This window comes from Scyliorhinus canicula, chromosome 14, assembly GCF_902713615.1.
Source record: "Scyliorhinus canicula chromosome 14, sScyCan1.1, whole genome shotgun sequence".
Taxonomy (NCBI): Eukaryota; Metazoa; Chordata; class Chondrichthyes; order Carcharhiniformes; family Scyliorhinidae; genus Scyliorhinus; species Scyliorhinus canicula.
In genome coordinates this window covers 7,233,309-7,252,240 of record NC_052159.1, presented here as the reverse complement: position 1 = coordinate 7,252,240, position 18,932 = coordinate 7,233,309, and the positions used below count along the sequence as shown (strand labels likewise).

At 49.5% G+C, this 18,932-nt stretch overlaps 1 protein-coding gene across 2 annotated transcripts in view; it reads left to right on the top strand.

Annotated features, from left to right (window-relative positions):
- Window positions 1–18,932, top strand: part of slco2b1 (solute carrier organic anion transporter family, member 2B1) — a 95,887-nt gene that overhangs the window by 34,712 nt on the left and 42,243 nt on the right. The window contains exons 2-4 of one of the 2 annotated variants that reach the window (XM_038818850.1): window positions 12,409–12,521; window positions 15,485–15,622; window positions 16,947–17,109. In XM_038818850.1, the coding sequence (XP_038674778.1) occupies window positions 12,432–12,521; window positions 15,485–15,622; window positions 16,947–17,109 (391 nt within the window). In that variant the 5' untranslated portion in view covers window positions 12,409–12,431. The remainder of the gene's footprint in view (window positions 1–12,408; window positions 12,522–15,484; window positions 15,623–16,946; window positions 17,110–18,932) is intronic. The other variant, XM_038818851.1, reaches the window with a different exon arrangement.

Here is an 18,932-nt window from a genome sequence, read left to right as displayed (position 1 = left end):
GACTGTTTGATGGGGACAGTGTAGAGGAAGCTTTACTCTATATCTAACCCCGTGCTGTACCTGTCCTGGGAGTGTTTGATGGGGACAGTGTAGAGGGAGCTTTACTCTGTATCTAACCCAGTGCTGTACCTGTCCTGGGAGTGGTTGATGGGGACAGTGTAGAGGGAGCTTTACTCTATATCTAACCCCGTGCTGTACCTGTCCTGGGAGTGTTTGATGGGGACAGTGTAGAGGGAGCTTTACTCTGTATCTAATCCCGTGCTGTACCTGTCCTGGGAATGTTTGATTGTGATAACGTAGAGGGAGCTTTACTCTGTATCTAATCCCGTGCTATAATTGTCCTGGGAGTGTTTGATGGGGACAGTGTAGAGGGAGCTTTACTCTGCATCTAACCCCGTGCTGTACCTGTCCTGGGAGTGTTTGATGGGGACAGTATAGAGGGAGCTTTACTCTGTATCTAACCCCGTGCTGTACCTGTCCTGGGAGTGTTTGATGGGGACAGTGTGGAGGGAGCTTTATTCTGTATCTAACCCCATGCTGTACCTGTCCTGGGAGTGTTTGATGGGGACAGTGTAGAGGGAGCTTTACTCTGTATCTAACCCCGTGCTGTACCTGTCCTGGGAGTATTTGATGGAGCAATGTCCAGCATCAGTCACTAGATGGCGATATGGAACAGGAAATAAGGCTGCCATTTATTTTCTCAGCTTGTTATAGTGTATCAGCCAATGAATTGGAGGAAGAGGCGGTGCTCACAGTGAGACTTAGACCAAATATTAGGTTTTACTGTAAAGAGGTTTATTCAGCAAACAGAATCTCATTAAACAGCAGGCGGTCTACAGAGTCTACTTAAAGGGGAACGGATAGGGTAGATAGACAGAAACTATTTCTAATTGTTGGGGAATCCAGGCTTGGAGACATAGCCCAACAACTGGAGCCAGATCCTTCAGGGGTGAAATTAGGAAACTCTTTGACACACCAAGGAGATTGGGACCCATCTGCAGAAATAGCAATTGATGCTCGTCAAATCTGTGATTGATGAAATGAAATGAAATGAAAATCGCTTATTGTCACGAGTAGGCTTCAAATGAAGTTACTGTGAAAAGCCCCTAGTCGCCACATTCCAGCGCCTGTCTGGGGAGGCTGGTACGGGAATTGAACCCACGCTGCTGGCCTGCCTTGGTCTGCTTTCAAAGCCAGCGATTTAGCCCAGTGAGCTAAACCAGCCCCTAATTATTTGTTAGCTAGAGGTATGATGGGATGGGGGGGACAAATGGAGGGATGGGGAGACAGGTCACCCATCAGGCATTTGGTTGACATTTTCACTTGGCTCAGAGCCTTAACAGTGTTCTTGGGCAAAGACTTCCTGATTCCCACTCCAGTGATTCCTTTCATCTCCCCTCAATGGCCTGGCTCAAACTTTAAGATTGTGCTCCCTTGTTCCAGACTCCTCCCCACCCAGAAGAAATAATTCCCCTCTATCTGCCCTCTCAAATCATTTGGTTCTCTGAAATTACTCAAGTAGATCGCCCCTTAACCTTCTGTATTCAAGGGAAGACAGCACCGGCTGTCCCCGTGGTTTACGCCCCAGTATCATCCTGCTGAATCTGAGCTGCCCCCTCTCCAAGGCTCTGTTGCCCTTCCTCAGGTGAAGAGCCCAGAACTAAACAGTGATGTTTGTAAGTTACAAGGAAACAGTCTAACACGCCCACAAGTTAATTAGTACCTAATTTATTCATTCGTACAAAGGGATTATTATCCTTCTTACAATGCAAACTCTGTTAAGGATAGAGTTAAGGGCACACATGTAAAGTAATCGGCAAAAGTGATATCAGAGAAATCATTTCAGTGCAGGGAGTGGTTGGGGTCTGGAATGTGCTGCCTGAGAGTGTGGTGGAGGCCGGTACAACTGAAGCTTTTAAAAAGGAATTAGGCTGTTATCTGAAAAGGGGATTTAGGGCAGGGTTACAGGGAGAATGGCACTCAGTGAACTGGCTCAATCGGGGAGCTCCAGCAGGCTCGATGGGCTGAATGGCCTCCTTCTGCACTGTGACAATTCTGCAATGCTTTTTTAATAAATAAAGAAGTTATTAAAAATCAATCTAATGGTCGCCAAATGCGATTTCAATGAATGGGTTTGTATTAAATGGTACTGCTAGATTTCTGGTTACTTTAATAAAGACGTGTGAGTCAGGCAAGGGTGCAATTTTCATTGACTAATCAAGGTGAAACAACTCAGATGAACAATTGGAGAACTGAACCTACAAGTGACTGTTTATGAATGGGATCAGGTGATTCTTTTCTGGGCGTTCTTTTGAATAAAACCTTAATGCACATTAGATTCATAGAGTTTTACAGCACAGTGAGAAGCCCTTCGGCCCATCTAGTCTGTGCCGGCCATCGAGCACCTATCTACTCTAATCCCATTTCCCAGCACTTGGTCAGTAGCTTTGTGTGCGATGGTGTTTGAGGTGCTCATGCTTCTTAAATGTTGTGAGGTTTCCGCCTCCACCACCCTTTCGGGCAGCGAGTTCCAGATTCCCACCAGCCCCTGGGAGGAAAAGGTTTTTCTTCACATCCCCTCTTAATCATCTGCCCTTTATCTTAAATCTAAGCCCCCTGGTTGTTGGCCCCTCTGCTCAGAGGAAACGTTTCTTACCTATTTCCCCCATCATTGTATACACCTCCTCAGCCTTCTCTGCTCCAAGGGAAAACCACCGCAGCCTATCCAGCCTCCCTTCATAGCTGAAACGCTCCAGCCCAGGAAACATCCTGGTGAATCTCCTCTGCACCCTCTCCAGTGCAATCACATCCTTCCTATAGAATTTACAGTGCAGAAAGAGGCCATTCGGCCCATCGAGTCTGCACTGGCTCTTGGAAAGAGCACCCCACCCAAGCCCACACCTCCACCCTATCCCCATAACCCAGTAACCCCACCCAACACTAAGGGCAATTTTGGACACCAAGGGCAATTTATCATGGCCAATCCACCTAACCTGCACATCTTTGGACTGTGGGAGGAAACCGGAGCACCCGGAGGAAACCCACGCATACACGGGGAGGATGTGCAGACTCCGCACAGACAGTGACCCAAGCCAGAATCGAACCTGGGACCCTGGAGCTGTGAAACGATTGTGCTATCCACAATGCTACCGTGCTGCCCATAGTGTGGTGACCAGAACTGCACACAGTACTCCAGCTGTGTCCTAGCCAGGGTTTTATACAGCTCCATCATAACCGCCCTGCTCTTGTATTCTATGCCTTGGCTACTGAAGGAAAGTATCCCAAATGCCTTCTTAACCACCTTCTCCACTTGTCCTGCTGCCTCCAGGATCTTTGGGCACGGCTCCCCAAGGTCCTCTGTACCTCTCCGCATCCGACTGTTCATTGCATATTCTCTTGGCTCGTTAGTCCTCCCACAATGCATCACCTCACACGTTTCAGAGTTAAATTCCATTTGCCACTCTTCTGCCCATCTGACTGGCCCATCTATATCAAAGCTAAAGGGATAACTTGATTGAGGTTTTTAAGACTTTGAAAGGAATCGGTAGGGCAGACCGAGAGAGACCTGTTGTGGTGGTTGGGGGGGGGGGAATCGCCACCAGGAGATGTAACCTTCAAATCAGAGCCAGGCAGTTCAGAGAGAGGTCAGGAAACAGTTCCTCATGCAAAGGGTGGTTGAAATGTTGGAATCTCTCCCATCAAAAGCAGTCGACCGTAGTTCAATTAATTTAAAAAATATATATTTTTGTTTATGTTTAGCGTTTATTTTAGAGTTTTCAAAAAGAGGGGCTGGATTTTCTGACCCCCCCCCCCCGCCGGGTCGGAGAATCGCCGGGGGGGGGAGGCGTGAATCCCGCCCCCGGCGTCTCCCGAAGTCTCCGGCACAAGAGATTCGGCGGGGGGGGGGGGGGGGGGGGGGGGGGGGGGAATCACGGCGCTCCTATCGGCGGACATCCCCCCGGCAATTCTCCGGCCCGCAATGGGCCGAAGTCCCGCTGCTGTCATACCGGTCCCGTCAGCGGGAATCAAAACACATCCCTTACCGGTGGGACTGGCGGTGCGGGTGGGCTCTGGGGTCCTGGGGGAGGGGGCGGGCCTATCTGACTCCGGGGGTGCCCCCACGGTGGCCTGGCGCCGATCGGGGCCTACCGATCGGCGGGCGAGCCTGTGCTGTGGGGGGCAATCTTTTCCTTCCGCGTTGGCCATGGCCTTCACTATGGCGGAGGCGGAAGTGACCCCCTCCTCTGCGCATGCGCGGGGATGACGTTAGCGGCCGCTGACGCTCCGGCGCATGCGTGGACTTCCGCCGGCCGACAAAGTCCCTTCGGCCCCGGCTGGCGTGGCGCCAAAGGCCTTTCCCGCCGGCCGGCGGGGCGCCAACCACTCCGGCGCGGGCCTAGCCCCTCAAGGTTAGGGCTTGGCCCCTAAAGGTGCAGAGAAATCCGCACCTGTGGGGCGGCCCGACGCCGGAGTGGTTCACGCCGCTCCATCCCGCTGAGAACCCCCAGCCCCGCTGGGTAGGGGAGAATCCCGGCCAAGATCAGTGCATACTTACATATGAATGCCCCCTCCCCTCCCTGGTCAGGTGGTCCATCATCTCTGTCCACCCTTCCCATGTTTAGGCGTTGCCCTGGTGTCTTGGTTTGTTTTGCATTTTTCCAGGGTGTTTGTTGTTTATTTGTGCCGGGCCTGGCAGAGCCCGAGGTCATGCAACTGGTTCTGCTTGTTTGCCGGCTAGAATGGACTTTTCCACCCCGGGGGGATTGGAGGGGGGGAGGGTTGATACCCCTCCCCGTACTGGGCGATTGGGCCTTGACCGGCCCCCAATCTGGTCTGAGGCCCTTTGTCCCTGTCGAAGGGGCCTTTCTTTGCGACCTTGATCTTGGTCCTGGCCTGACTGTTTGTTTCTGTTCCCCCCCCCCTGTCTCCCTATTATCCCCCCCTCCCTCCTTTCCTCCCTCTTCCTATTCTTTAGTTATGTGGCCCTCCCCCTCCCCTCGCTCTATTGGTTGTTGGCTACAAACAGGTCCTGGAACAGGTTGGTGAATGGTTTCCAGGTCCTGTGTGTGTTGTTACTCGTGTCTTAATAAAGCTCGTAGTCTCAAATGTGGAGAAGATGCTTTATTGTGAGTTCGTTCTCTCTTCAGAGCTGTTACCTATGGCTACCTTCAGTGTTCCTAGCTGGCGTGTGTCCTGCTCCAAGTTCTGCCCTCTGTGAAGTGTGTCCTCACTTCCTGTCCCCGTCTATTTATATGGCTCTCCCGTGCCCCCTCTAGTGTTTGCTCAGTTGTATTGCATCTAGTTAACTTGTGATCACCACATCCCCCTTTTTCTCTTTACATATTTTCTGTACATCGTTAAAGAAAATTGTACATCCTGTCCCGGTGTATTTATAGCTCTCCCTCTGGTGTTTGCTCAGTTGTTTTGTATCTAGTCAATCTACGATCACCACATCCCCCTTTTTCTCTTTACATATTGCTGTACATCGTTAAAGAAAATTATAGAAAACAGTTACTTATGATATGCGTATCTATACAGGTGATGGTGCTATTGCATATTTTACAAAGCCAATGTAGTTATATGTCCAATCTTAATAAAAAAATTTATGAGTCCAAACTAGATGAATTTGTTCAGAGCTTTTTTTTTCTTTTTGTTGTTGATGACGTGGTGATATTGATATTGCAAGTCCGCTGTGAATGTTGTTGGTGTTCCTTGTTATTTTAAGTACCCAATGCATCATCCCGAGGTGTTTGCATGGTCACCTCACTGATGTTGACTGGCATGGACTTTTTTCTGTGCTTGTGGTATTGATTTATTGTCTCATCCGCCTTGGATGCTGGTGTGCTTGCTCACTCTGGAGCAGACGTGAGTTTGTGCGATTCGTTGTCATCCCATGACATGTTTGTGGTCTTGTCATCGTTTTGCAGTGTGCTGTGGCATTGTCCTTCATGTGCCGAGTAGTACCATTGTGTACAAGTCGTTGTTTCATTGCTGTTGTTTCTGTCGTACCTGTTTTTGTTGTTTCCGTTGCCGTACTTGTTGCTGTTTTTGTCATTTCTGTCTTTGGTGTTGTCGCTATCTTTGTTCCTGACTTTGTTGTTTTCGTTGCCGTTCTTGTTGTTTCTGTTTCTGTCGTTGTCGCTATCTTTGTGCCTGACTTTGTGGTTTGTCTTGTCGCGCTTCATGTTGCTTTTGTTCTTACTGTTGTCGTTCTCGTTTCTGCTGTGCTTCTTGCTATTGTTGTTGGTCTTGTCGCGCTTCATGTTGCTTTTGTTCTTGCTGTTGTTTGTCCCGTTTCTGCTGTGCTTCTTTTGACTTTTGTTTTTCTTGTTATACTCTATTCGTGTCCCGAGTGGATAATTTGAGTCATTGAGCATTTCGTCTCGAGAGTGGTGCGAATGATCTGATGTTGCATCGGTGCTGGTGACATCAATCATTTGTGGAGAATTGGATTCCTCATCTTTGCTTTCTTGGTGCTCCTCTTCTGGAGTCAAATTCTTCTCGATTTCATTTGACGTGGTCTCTCTAGACTCTTGGTGCTCCGCTTCTGGAGTTGAAATCTTCATGATTTCTGTTGATGTTGTCTCACTGGACTCCAGGTGCTCCTCTTCTGGAGTCAAAATTTGCATGGTTTCTTTTGGCTTGGTCTCTCTGGACTCCAGGTGCTCCTCTTCTGGAGTCAGAATCTGCATGGTTTCTTTCGGCGTTGTCTCTCTGGACTCCAGGTGCTCCTCTTCTGGAGTCAAAATCTGCATGTTTTCTTTCGGCATCGTCTCTCTGGACTGTTGGGTGGCCCGACTCTGTGCTTCTGTACAGACAAGCTGAGAACTGTCAGTCTCGCTGTGATCCTGTACGTCGAGTGTGATCACCTTGTTACTGTTTTCGCTCTGTGCTTCGGTACAGACAAGCTGAGAACTGTCAGTCTCGCTGTGATCCTGTACGTCGAGTGTGATCACCTTATCACTGTCTTCGCATGCAGTGGGTAGAGGTGCATTGTCTTCTGCTTGTTCATGTGAGCTTGTTAGACTTTCATAGTCTGCTTGTGGTTGCTCAGATACGGCAGGTTGACCTTCATGGTCTTGTGCATGCATGGTGTCAGTGGTTAGATGTACGTTGTCTTCTTCTTGTTCCTGTGAGCTTGGTAGACTTTCATAGTCTGCTTGCGGTTGCTCAGATACAGCGGGTTTACCTTCATGGTCTTGTTCATGCATGGTGTTCGCCAGGGAGTGTTTGCTTGCATCCCTTTTGGAGTCTTTCATCACTCGCACTATGGAGCCTGTCATCGCTCGCTCTGTGGAGTCTTCCTGTGCTCTCTGTGTGGCGTCGTCTTCGTCTAGGGTATTGCTGTCATCCAATGTATCGACGAGCTGCCATGGCATCATGGTGTTGGATTCATCTACCATGAGTAGAGTCGTGTTGAGCTTTGCAACGGTGTCGCTGATGCTGTGATCAGCATGTCCAAATAACTCCTCCATGTCTGAGTAGTATTCTTTGAAACCCATTTCGTCTTCGTTGGCTTCTTCTACCACGAGTTGATTCGTGTTGAACTTTGCGACCGTGTCGCTGATGCTGTGATAAGCATATCCGACTGACTCAGCTGTGTCTGAGTAGTATTCTTCGAAAACCAAATCACCCTGGTTGGATTCTTCTACCACGAGTTGATTCGTGTTGAACTTTGCGACCGTGTCGCTGATGCTGTGATAAGCATATCCGACTGACTCAGCCATGTCTGAGTAGTATTCTTTGAAAACCAAATCATCTTGGTTGGATTCATCTACCACGAGTTGGTTCGTGTTGTACTTTGCGACCGTGTCGCTGATGCTGTGATAAGCATGTCCGACTGACTCAGCCATGTCTGAGAGGTAATCTTCGAAAAACAAATCATCTTTTGTTGTTTCGGAATTGTTTTTGTTCTCTTCACTTTGGGTGGTGCAGACTGCTTTTTTCAGGGTGTTGTGCAAGTTGTTTTTAACTGTTGGTTTAAGTTCAGGCGTTTTTCTGTGTTCTGAGGCAAGAAAATTTGTGTTTACCACTTTAAGTGTCTTGTTTTCAATTTTCGGGCATTTCCCTTTTAAGTGGGCGTGGTCGGGATGCTCAGACGTCATGACGTCACGCGCAGGAATGCATTGCGCATGCGCAAATCGGCCTTCTTCCTTCACTGTGCGGTTTTGTTTCCATTGCGCATGCGCGGCTTGCGCATGCGCATTACGATCCGCGACCAAAACTTTTTTAAACTGCGCATGCGCGGCTTCCGGTTCCGGCGCATGCGCAGACGCAATTTGTAGTTCTTTGCTTACCGGAGACTGCAAAATGTGCTCCGACGCCATTTTTTCGCGGATTTCAGCGATTTTTCTGTCCCATCTGGACTGGATTTCTAAAAGTTGTAAGTTACCTTCTCTTCCCGATCTGGACTGGGTTTCAGCGTTTTGGCTTTGTGATAAATTCGTGTTATTTCTTCTTTTTGATCTGTACTGTGCATTCGCGATTTCTTGTTCTTTTCGTGATTTTTTAAGTTTTGCATCACTCAGCCTCTCTGCAGTTTGGCCTCTGAGCATGCCTTGCTGTTCAAATTTCTCACAGTACTCTTCAAATTTGTTTAGTACCGTTTGTAAGCTGTTTCTGTCTTCACCTTTTGAGTATTTAAATCCATTATAAACTTTCGTAGCTTCATGTCCTTCGATGAGAATTGCTATTTTAATTTCGTCTGAGGCTGCTGCTGCATCATTTGCTATGATACCGATATCGAACCATTGTTTAAACCTTTCCCAGACACTTTTTACATTTCCAGTCGTGTCCAGCTGAAGTGGGAATCCAAGGCACTTCCTCCCATCAGCGATGTCTTCCCAAGTCGAATGTCCAGTAGGAGATTTCCATGCCATTTTGAGCTTTCTGTATCTGCCACTGAGTTGTCCTGTAGTAAGCGTCTGAAGCCACTCCTGGGTACCATGTGTTGTTACTCGTGTCTTAATAAAGCTCGTAGTCTCAAATGTGGAGAAGATGCTTTATTGTGAGTTCGTTCTCTCTTCAGAGCTGTTTCCTATGGCTACCTTCAGTGCTCCCATCTGGCATGTGTGTGTGTGTGTCCTGCTCCAAGTTCTGCCCTCTGAGTCCTCTTCAGAACCTCGGATGGTGCATTTGGTTTTCCCCGGGTGGAGGAATTCCGACAGGTCGGACGGCCAGCCTGCAGCTGTAGGTGGTGCTGCTGACTGGCAGCCGAGCAGGAATCCCCGGCGGGCGATTAGGGAGGGCAAAGGTAGCATCAGCACCCCCCCCCCCCTCCACATGAATAGTTCCGGCTGGTCCGATACCCCGAAGGCTGCGACTCCCGGGCTTGGCTCCATCCTCACCCCCACAACCTTGGATATCGCTTCAAAGAAGGCTGTCCAGAACCCGACACGTCTGGAGCAGGCCCAGAAGATGTGGGCGTGGTTGGCCGGGCCTTCTTGGCAGCGTTCACATCTGTCCTCCAGCTCCGGGAAGAACCTGCTCATTTGGGTTCTGGTCAGATGCATGAGGCCTAGCCTTGCGCAAGTGGAGGTGGAGCTCACCCTGCTCAGTGCTTCGCTCCAGAGTCCCCACCCTATTACTATCCCGAGTTCTTCCTCCCATTTTTCCCGTGTCTCGTCCAGTGAGGAGTGCGCCGCTTCTCGCAGCCGTCTGTGCAGATCCCTGCAGGACCCCCCTCCCAAATTGTCGGGTTCAGTAGTTCCTCCAACATTGAATGTTTCGGTGTTTGTGGGGACGATGTCGCCCCCTTGCAGAGGAAGTTCTTTATCTGTCGGCGTCGCAGTTCGTTCCCATTGGGCAGCTGTAGTTATTCTGTCAGTTCATAGTTCAATTAATAATTTAAACCAGACATCAATGTTGTGATATATTGACGTGTACCTTTTAAGCAGATGGTAACTGTCATTCACGGCCCAAGTGGAGAATAGTCCCAGTCTCCAAGCATCTACATTAGAAGTCAGAGGTACACCATATTGTCTCCCAGTTACCTCAATCTGTAAATAGCCTTTTCAAATTAAGGTCGTGAAGTGTTGGCTAGTGTAGACGTGAGAGATGAACAGACACTTCCAACACTGATGAAGGTTCAACTCAATTTTATTAACTATATCTAACTAACTAGCACACGATGACTGTGGGTCTAAATGATGCTAACTTAAACTAGAGACCTAAGCCTTGTCCGAACCAGTTGATTCTCTCAGCACGTGGCGATCCTGCGGGGCGGCGGAGGAACAAAGAGTGCATGGGTATCGGACCCGCTACCCGCGATCGGTGCCCACCGATCACGGGCCCATGCCACCCTTGGCACAGCCGTGGTGCGGCCGTGCCAATCGGTGCCATGGTTGTCTGGGACGGCACTTTGCGGCCGTTTTCACGAACGGTGAGAGCAGGTGTGTTTGCATTCGTGAAAATGGCCGTAAAGGCCTGGGAACTCGGCCCATCAGCCTGGGGAGAATCGCTGTTCGCCATAAAAAACGGCGAGCAGCGATCCGTGTCGTGGGGCGGCTGTGGGGGGGGGGGAGAATACCGGGAGATCGGGAAAAATGTCGGGAAGGCCTTCCCGCTATTCTCCGACCCGTCGTGGGCAGCGGAGAATCACGCCCATGGACTCAAAATATTAACTCTGTTTCGCTCACCACAGATGCTGCCAGATGTGCTGAGACGATCCAATATTTTCTTGGAATGTGAGCGCGGCTGGGTGGCCCAGTATTTGTTGTCCTCGCCCCCAAATTGTCCTTCAGAAGGTGGTGGTGGTGACCTGCTTGCTGACACCGCTGCAGTCTATCTGGTATCTATAGCAGGTAGATACAGCTGAGTGGCTTGCTGGGCTATTTCAGCGGGCAGTGAAGGGTCAGCCACTTCACTGTAAAGTAGTACAGTACTGGAAAGTAGACTCCAAACTTTGGTGTTGGTTCAATACGCATTATTGAACTTGTTAAGCAGTGCACACAGTTCGCTGTGGGTTGACACTCTACTAATCTAAGCATGCTTACTATAACTAACTAGACCAGACTAGCTCTGAGCCACGTGTAGAAGGTGCTAACTGATATATACACCCTGACTGTCACTACAGTTGTCACCAGTGGAAAGAGGCAGAGTGCTGATGCCTCGTGTGTTTTATAGTGGGTAACCACCTTCTAGTGTTCTGCCTGGTGATTGGTTGTGTTCTGTCCTGTGTGGTGATTGGCTGTACTTGGGTGTCTGTCACTACCTGTCTGTACCTCATTATGTGCATCAGTGCACATCATGACAACCTTCGGCCCTCCAAACTTGCGCCAATCATCCACCTGTATCCTTCTGCATCCCGTCAGTTCATCGGTAGCATGGTGGTTGGCAAAATTGCTTCGCGGCTCCAGGGTCCCAGGTTCGATTCCCGGCTGGGTCGCTGTCTGTGCGGAGTCTGCGCGTCCTCCCCGTGTGTGCGTGGGTTTCTTCCGGGTGCTCCGGTTTCCTCCCACGGTCTGGGGATGTGCGGGTTGGGTGGATTGGCCATGCTAAATTGCCCGTAGTGTCCTAAAAAGTAAGGTTAAGGGGGGGGGGGGTGTTGTTGGGTTACGGGTGTAGGGTGGATATGTGGGTTGAGTAGGGTGATCATGGCTCAGCACAACATCGAGGGCCGAAGGGCCTGTTCTGTGCTGTACTGTTCTATGTTCTATGTAGCTAGCAGTCTTGCCTCTGAATCAACCCTAGAGGTATGCCCACATAATACAGCCTGACCCCCCTCCTCCCCCTCAGTGTGGCACCCAGGGAGTGCTGCAGAGGTGCCATCTTTCAGATGAGGCATGGGAGCTCAGCTCCTTTTGCCCTCTTGGATGGATGTGAAAGGTCCCATGGCCCCATATTGAAATGTAGCAGCGGAGTTCTCCCCAGTTTTCTGGGGTCAAAATTAATCCCTTAGTCAGCATCTCAAAAAAACATTTTATCTCGGTCATTGTCATTTTGCTGTTGTGGGATCTTTCTGTGCACAGTGATTACACTTCATTAGTTGTGAAGCACTTTAGGATGCTCTGATGTCTTGAAAGACAGTAAATTAATGCAAGTTCGCGATCACTCTCTCTCTCGCACTTTAACCATGGTGTTTTTTCTCTCTCGCATTCACTCGCGACCCCTCTCACGCCTACTTCCTCTCTCTCTCTCTCTCTTACCATTCACAGTAATCAGTGAGTGTGCAAGTATTGAGAAAGGGCTGTTTTGAGGGTCAGGAACGATGACCCACACATATCCTGTTAAGCGTGAAGGACTACTAGCTTTGGGCAGATTGGACGGGCTGACTGGTGTTAGGGAGGGAAGAAATTGAAAGAGAAGGTTTCTGTTTGTAAATCATCTTCGAAGATGGGCAGTGTGATTGGAAGAAAATGGGACAAACTCAAACGTGTTAACTGACATTGTGGGCTCTGTCTCTCGCAGAATAGATCTACACAATCTCGAAGATGGGGATTACCACGCCACCAACGTCAAAACCCAACAGCGGTGAAGAAAGACCCAGACGGTGTCGTTTTAATCCATTTCACAGCATAAAGGTTGGTGCAGAAGTCAAAGGGTACCATTGCGTTACTTCGCTGAGCACAAGTAATACCCTCTGCTAATTTACAATGATTCAAAACTCTGTTGCCTGCATTTTAATTCTCACCCCTGTGTCTACTGACCAACATTCACCCCTGTGTTTACTGACCAACATTCAACCCTCTCTTTACTGACCAACATTTGCCCCTGTGTTTACTGACCAACATTCACCCCTGTGTTTACTGACCAACATTCACCCCTGTGTTTACTGACCAACATTCACCCCTGTGTTTACTGACCAACATTCACCCCTGGGCTCACTGATCAACATTCACCCGTGTTTACTGACCAACATTCACCCCTGTGTTTACTGACCAACATTCACCCCTGTGTTTACGGACCAACATTCACCCCTCTCTTTACTGACCAACATTCACCCCTGTGCTCATTGACCAACATTCACCCCTGTGCTCACTGACCAACATTCACCCCTGTGCTCACTGACCAACATTCACCCCTATGCTCACTGACCAACATTCACCCCTGTGTTTACTGACCAACATTCACCCCTGTGCTCACTGACCAACATTCACCCCTGTGTTTACTGACCAACATTCACCCCTGTGCTCACTGACCAACATTCACCCCTGTGCTCACTGACCAACATTCACCCCTGTGTTTACTGACCAACATTCACCCCTGTGTTTACTGACCAACATTCACCCCTCTCTTTACTGACCAACATTCACCCCTGTGTTTACTGACCAACATTCACCCCTGTGTTTACTGACCAACATTCACCCCTGTGTTTACTGACCAACATTCACCCCTGTGTTTACTGACCAACATTCACCCCTGTGTTTACTGACCAACATTCACCCCTGTGTTTACTGACCAACATTCACCCCTGTGTTTACTGACCAACATTCACCCCTGTGCTCACTGACCAACATTCACCCCTGTGCTCACTGACCAACATTCACCCCTGTGTTTACTGACCAACATTCACCCCTGTGCTCACTGACCAACATTCACCCCTGTGCTCACTGACCAACATTTACCCCTATGTTTACTGACCAACATTCACCCCTGTGTTTACTGACCAACATTCACCCCTCTCTTTACTGACCAACATTCACCCCTGTGTTTACTGACCAACATTCACCCCTGTGTTTACTGACCAACATTCACCCCTGTGCTCACTGACCAACATTCACCCCTGTGTTTACTGACCAACATTCACCCCTGTGTTTACTGACCAACATTCTCCCCTGTGCTCACTGACCAACATTCACCCCTGTGTTTACTGACCAACATTCTCCCCTGTGCTCACTGACCAACATTCACCCCTGTGTTTACTGACCAACATTCACCCCTGTGCTCACTGACCAACATTCCACCCTGTGTTTACTGACCAACATTCAACCCTGTGCTCACTGACCAACATTCACCCCTGTGTTTACTGACCAACATTCAACCCTGTGTTTACTGACCAACATTCACCCGTGTTCACTGACCAACATTCACCCTTGTGTTTACTGACCAACATTCAACCCTGTGTTTACTGACCAACATTCACCCCTGTGTTTACTGACCAACATTCACCCCTGTGTTCACTGACCAACATTCACCCCTGTGCTCACTGACCAACATTCACCCTGTTGTTTACTGACCAACATTCACCCCTGTGCTCACTGACCAACATTCACCCCTGTGCTCACTGACCAACATTCACTCCTGTGGGTGCTGACCAACGTTCATTCCTGTGAGCGCTGACCAGAGTCTAGACAGAGTTGATGAAAGGCAGGCGGGTTCGCATGATGGACTGGCTGTGTTCACGATTTTCTGTAGTTTCTTTCAGTCTTGGGCCAAGCAGTTGCCATACTAGGCTGTGATGCAGCCAGATAGGATGCTTTCCATGGTGCATCTGTAAAAATTGGTAAGAGTCAACGTTGACATGCCGAACTCCCTTAGTTTCCTGAGGGTGCAGCGGCATGCATGTGCTTTCTTGGTCGTAGTATCGACGTGAGTGGACCACGAGAGATAGTGATGTGCACACCTGGGAATTTGAAGCTGCCAACCATCTCCTCGGCCCCGTTGATGTTGACAGGGGTGTGTACGATACTTTGCTCCCTGAAGACAATAACCACCTCCTTATTTTTGCTGATGTTGAGGGAGAGATTGTCGTTGTTACGCCATGCCATTAGGTTCTCTATCTCCGTTTCTCTGCAGGTTCCGACTGATCGGGTGCACACCCAGACACAGTTTCAATGAGTTCAGTGTTTCTTCCTCGACTACCCTTTCAGACAGTGAGTTCCAGATTCCTACAATCCTTTGGGTGAAAAAGAAATCCCCATCTCCCCTCAATCTGGCGACAATCATTTTGAATCTATCGTCACTCACCCCTCTGCTATGGTAAATGTGCCCTTTCCAATCCACCTTATACCCTCACAATTTTCTACATCTCCATCAAATCCCCCTTCAGCCTCCTCTGCTCCAAGGAGAACGATGCCAGCTTATCCAATCTTCCCCAGAGCTGCTGATTTCCAGTCTTGGCTCTCTCGTAAATCCCCTCTGTATCCTCTCTAACGCAATGATATCCTTTCTGTAATGCGGTGACCGGAACTGTGTACAGTACCCACGTGGTGGCCTAACTCATGTTTCATATATTTCCAGCATCTGCTCCCGGCTCCCATAACCTCTGCATCGGCAAAGAAAGGAAAGGATTCCATATGCCGTCTTAACCACCACTTGCCGACCGAGAAATAATTCCTAATCCCAAGAGGATTGGCCACTCTATGGATCAAACATGAACTGTTCTCTGGTTGCAGGTCTCAGAGGCGGGATCATTCCACAAATAACAACTCCGGAGGGGAGGGGAGGGGAACATTGGGGGTTGGGGAGATTCAGAGAGAGAGAGAGACACTTTGCAAACTAGTTTCCACTCACACCGAGTCTCTTATCTTCCTTTCCTCCTCAGTTTTTTGTACTCTGCCATGGACTGTTGCAGCTGTCCCAACTCATGGTGTCCGGCTACATGAAAAGCATCACTTCAACCATTGAGAAGCGATTTGGCCTTTCCAGCCAGACCTCAGGGATGTTGTCTTCTCTGAACGAGGTAGGTGCGGGAGGACGTGTGATGAAAACCACAAGAACATAAGCTGTAGGATTCTCCGTCGGCGGGATGCTCCACTCCGCCGGGATCCTCCCCATCGCCGGCAGAGCACCCACGCGCACAGGGTTCCCAACGGTCTGGGGTGACCAAATGGGAAACCCCATTGGCCAGCTGCGGGAACAGAGAATCTTCCAACCCTTCTAACCTCAACTTCACCTTCCCACTCTATCCCCACATTTTAAATTTCCAAAACTCAGTCCACCTCAGCCTTGACGGGATACCCAACGACTCAGCATATTTTGAGGTAGAGAATTCCAAAGATTCACAGTCATTTCTGAGTGAAGAAATTTCTCCTCTTCTCGGGGCCTAAATGCTGACCCTGTGAATCCTGGATCTCGATTCCCCACCCAGGGGAACAACCTCTCAGCATCCCCCCCCCCCCCCCACAGCCGCCTACTTCTCGGCCGCGCGCCATTCACTGAAGACGGAGCTGAAGGGGCTATGAACGAGCTGCAGATAGATTTGGGGGGGGGGGGGGGGGGTGTGTGGTCCTGAAAGCAGGGGGTGTGGGGGCATTGAGTTCGGGTCAGCCTTTCAGAATGACGTCCCGGTCTCTGAGGAGCCGGTCCTGATGCCGTGTTTAGCTCCCCAATGCCGGAAAAGTATCAAAGTGTGGCCTCGATTGGTGGGGGTGGGGGAGGGGGCTCTCTAAGGCTCTAAACAAGCAGCTAAATGATGTTGAATAGTGGTCTCCATCTCGACATGGGGCTGGTTTAGCTCAAAGGGGCTGGTTTAGCACACTGGGCTAAATCGCTGGCTTTTAAAGCAGACCAAGGCAGGCCAGCAACACGGTTCGATTCCCGTACCAGCCTCCCCGGACAGGTGCCGGAATGTGGCGACTAGGGGCTTTTCACAGTAACTTCATCGTAGCCGACTCGTAAGCAATTTTCATTTCATTTCATTTTTTTCCTTTCGCATCGCAGCCGTCACCAAACATCCCGTCAAACACGCCTGAGATCGCACTTTGAAACTTTTCAGGTGAAGCGCGCAGCATGTTTTCCTGGCAGCTTTTTTGAATTCTCCGGGGTCTTGGATAGCTGAAGGTTTCCATTGCTTTCTCCATGACAAATGCCTCAGCCAATCAGAATGATTGTGATTTATGTGTTTCTGCTGATGAAGCTAGCCAAACACTTGTCTCCCTCCTCACTAACGTTCAGTTTCTCTGCTCCCTGGCCGCTGTAATAAATTGAAATGAAAATCCTCCAGCTGCTGCGCGGGGATTTAAACTCACGGCACCGCGTCACTGGACCTAATCCTGTCTTTTCAGATTGGAAGCACGGTGTTTATCGTCTTTGTCAGTTACTTTGGCAGCCGGGTTCATCGTCCTCGGCTAATTGGTTGTGGGGGGATTATTGTTAGTGTCGCTGCTTTCACGATGGCCATGCCGCACTTCATCATGGGGCGTTACAAATTCGATACGACCACGGCTAGTGAGTATTTCCTTTCTTTAAACAGCTTTTGAGGAGGGGATTCTAATGTTTTAAAGGTTAATGTGTAGATTTTCATGATAATGTTCCAACAAAAGGACGATTGATCAGAAATAGACGGATCCAGAAATCCAGATGAAACCTTCAAGGGTAAAGTGTTAAAATACAGATTTATGCATCCACTGTGCCCACCATCGACAAGCAGTGCGCAGCCGTATGCACTGCAGCAACTGACCTAGGCTCCTTCAACAGCACCTTCCAAACCTGTGACCTCTACCACCTAGAAGGACAAGCACAGTAAGAAGTCTTACAACACCAGGTTAAAGTCCAACAGGTTTGTTTCAAACACGAGCTTTCGGAGCACTGCTCCGCACATTCACCTGAGGAAGGAGCTGCGCTCCGAAAGCTCGTGTTTGAAACAAACCTGTTGGACTTTAACCTGGTAGATAGATAGAACAGTACAGCACAGAACAGGCCCTTCGGCCCTCGATGTTGTGCCGAACAATGATCACCCTACTCAAACCCACGTATCCACCCTATACCCGTAACCCAACAACCCCCCCCTTAACATTACTTTTTAGGACACTACGGGCAATTTAGCATGGCCAATCCACCTAACCCGCACATCTTTGGACTGTGGGAGGAAACCGGAGCACCCGGAGGAAACCCACGCACACACGGGGAGGACGTGCAGACTCCGCACAGACAGTGACCCAGCCGGGAATCGAACCTGGGATCCTGGAGCTGTGAAGCATTTATGCTAACCACCATGCTACCGTGCTGCCCCAGTGTTAAAGTGTTACGGGTAAAGTGTTAAAATACGGATTGATGCATCCACTGTGCCCACCATCGACAAGCAGTGCGCAGCCGTATGCACCTTCAACAGCACCTTCCAAACCTGCGACCTCCACCACCTACAAGGACAAGCCCAGTAAGAAGTCTTACAACACCAGGTTAAAGTCCAATAGGTTTGTTTCAAAGACTAGCTTTCGGAGCACTGCTCCGCACATTCACCTGAGGAAGGAGCCACGCTCCGAAAGCTCGTGTTTGAAACAAACCTGTTGGACTTTAACCTGGTGTTGTCAGACTTCTTACTGTGCCCACCCCAGCCCAACGCCGGCATCTCCACCTCATAGAAGGACAAGGGCAGCAGGTACCAGCGAACCCCACCGCCTGCAAATTCCCATCCAAGTCACTCACCATCCTGACTTGGAAATGTATCCCTGTTCCTTCACTGTCGCTGGGTCAAAATCCTGGAAACCCCTCCCTGATAACACTGTGTGTGTGGGAGGGGGGGTGGGGGGGGGGGGGGGGGAGGCACGGGTAGAGACATATGTACCTACACCACATGGACTGCGGCGGCTCAAGAAGGCAGAGGAGGAGAAATACTAGAATTAGTTCCAGTCTGCGGAACCTCAGTTGGTGTGGGGAGGCAGCTGGCGTTGTTTTTCTCCGAGCAGAGAGAAGGGGAGATATGATTGAGTGCTGAAAACCTCCATGCCCAGGAGGTCAGTAACCAGAGGGCAGGTTTAAAGTAATCGGCGAAACAATGAGAGGGGTGATGAGATTTAAGACGCTGAGTTGTTGAGACCTGGAATGCAGCGTCGGCAAAGCTGGTGAAAGGAGAGTAATAACTATCGAAAAGGGATGTACTTGAAGAGGAGAATTGGCAGGGTTATAAGGGAGATTGCAGGGAGTGAAACTAATTGGGTAGTTCCCTCAAAGAGCACAGGTTCAGTGGGCCGAATGGTCTGTTTCTGTGCTGTTTGATTGTAAGCAGTTACTAGCACTGTAAACTCAAAAACATACCGGGCGAAATTCTCCGC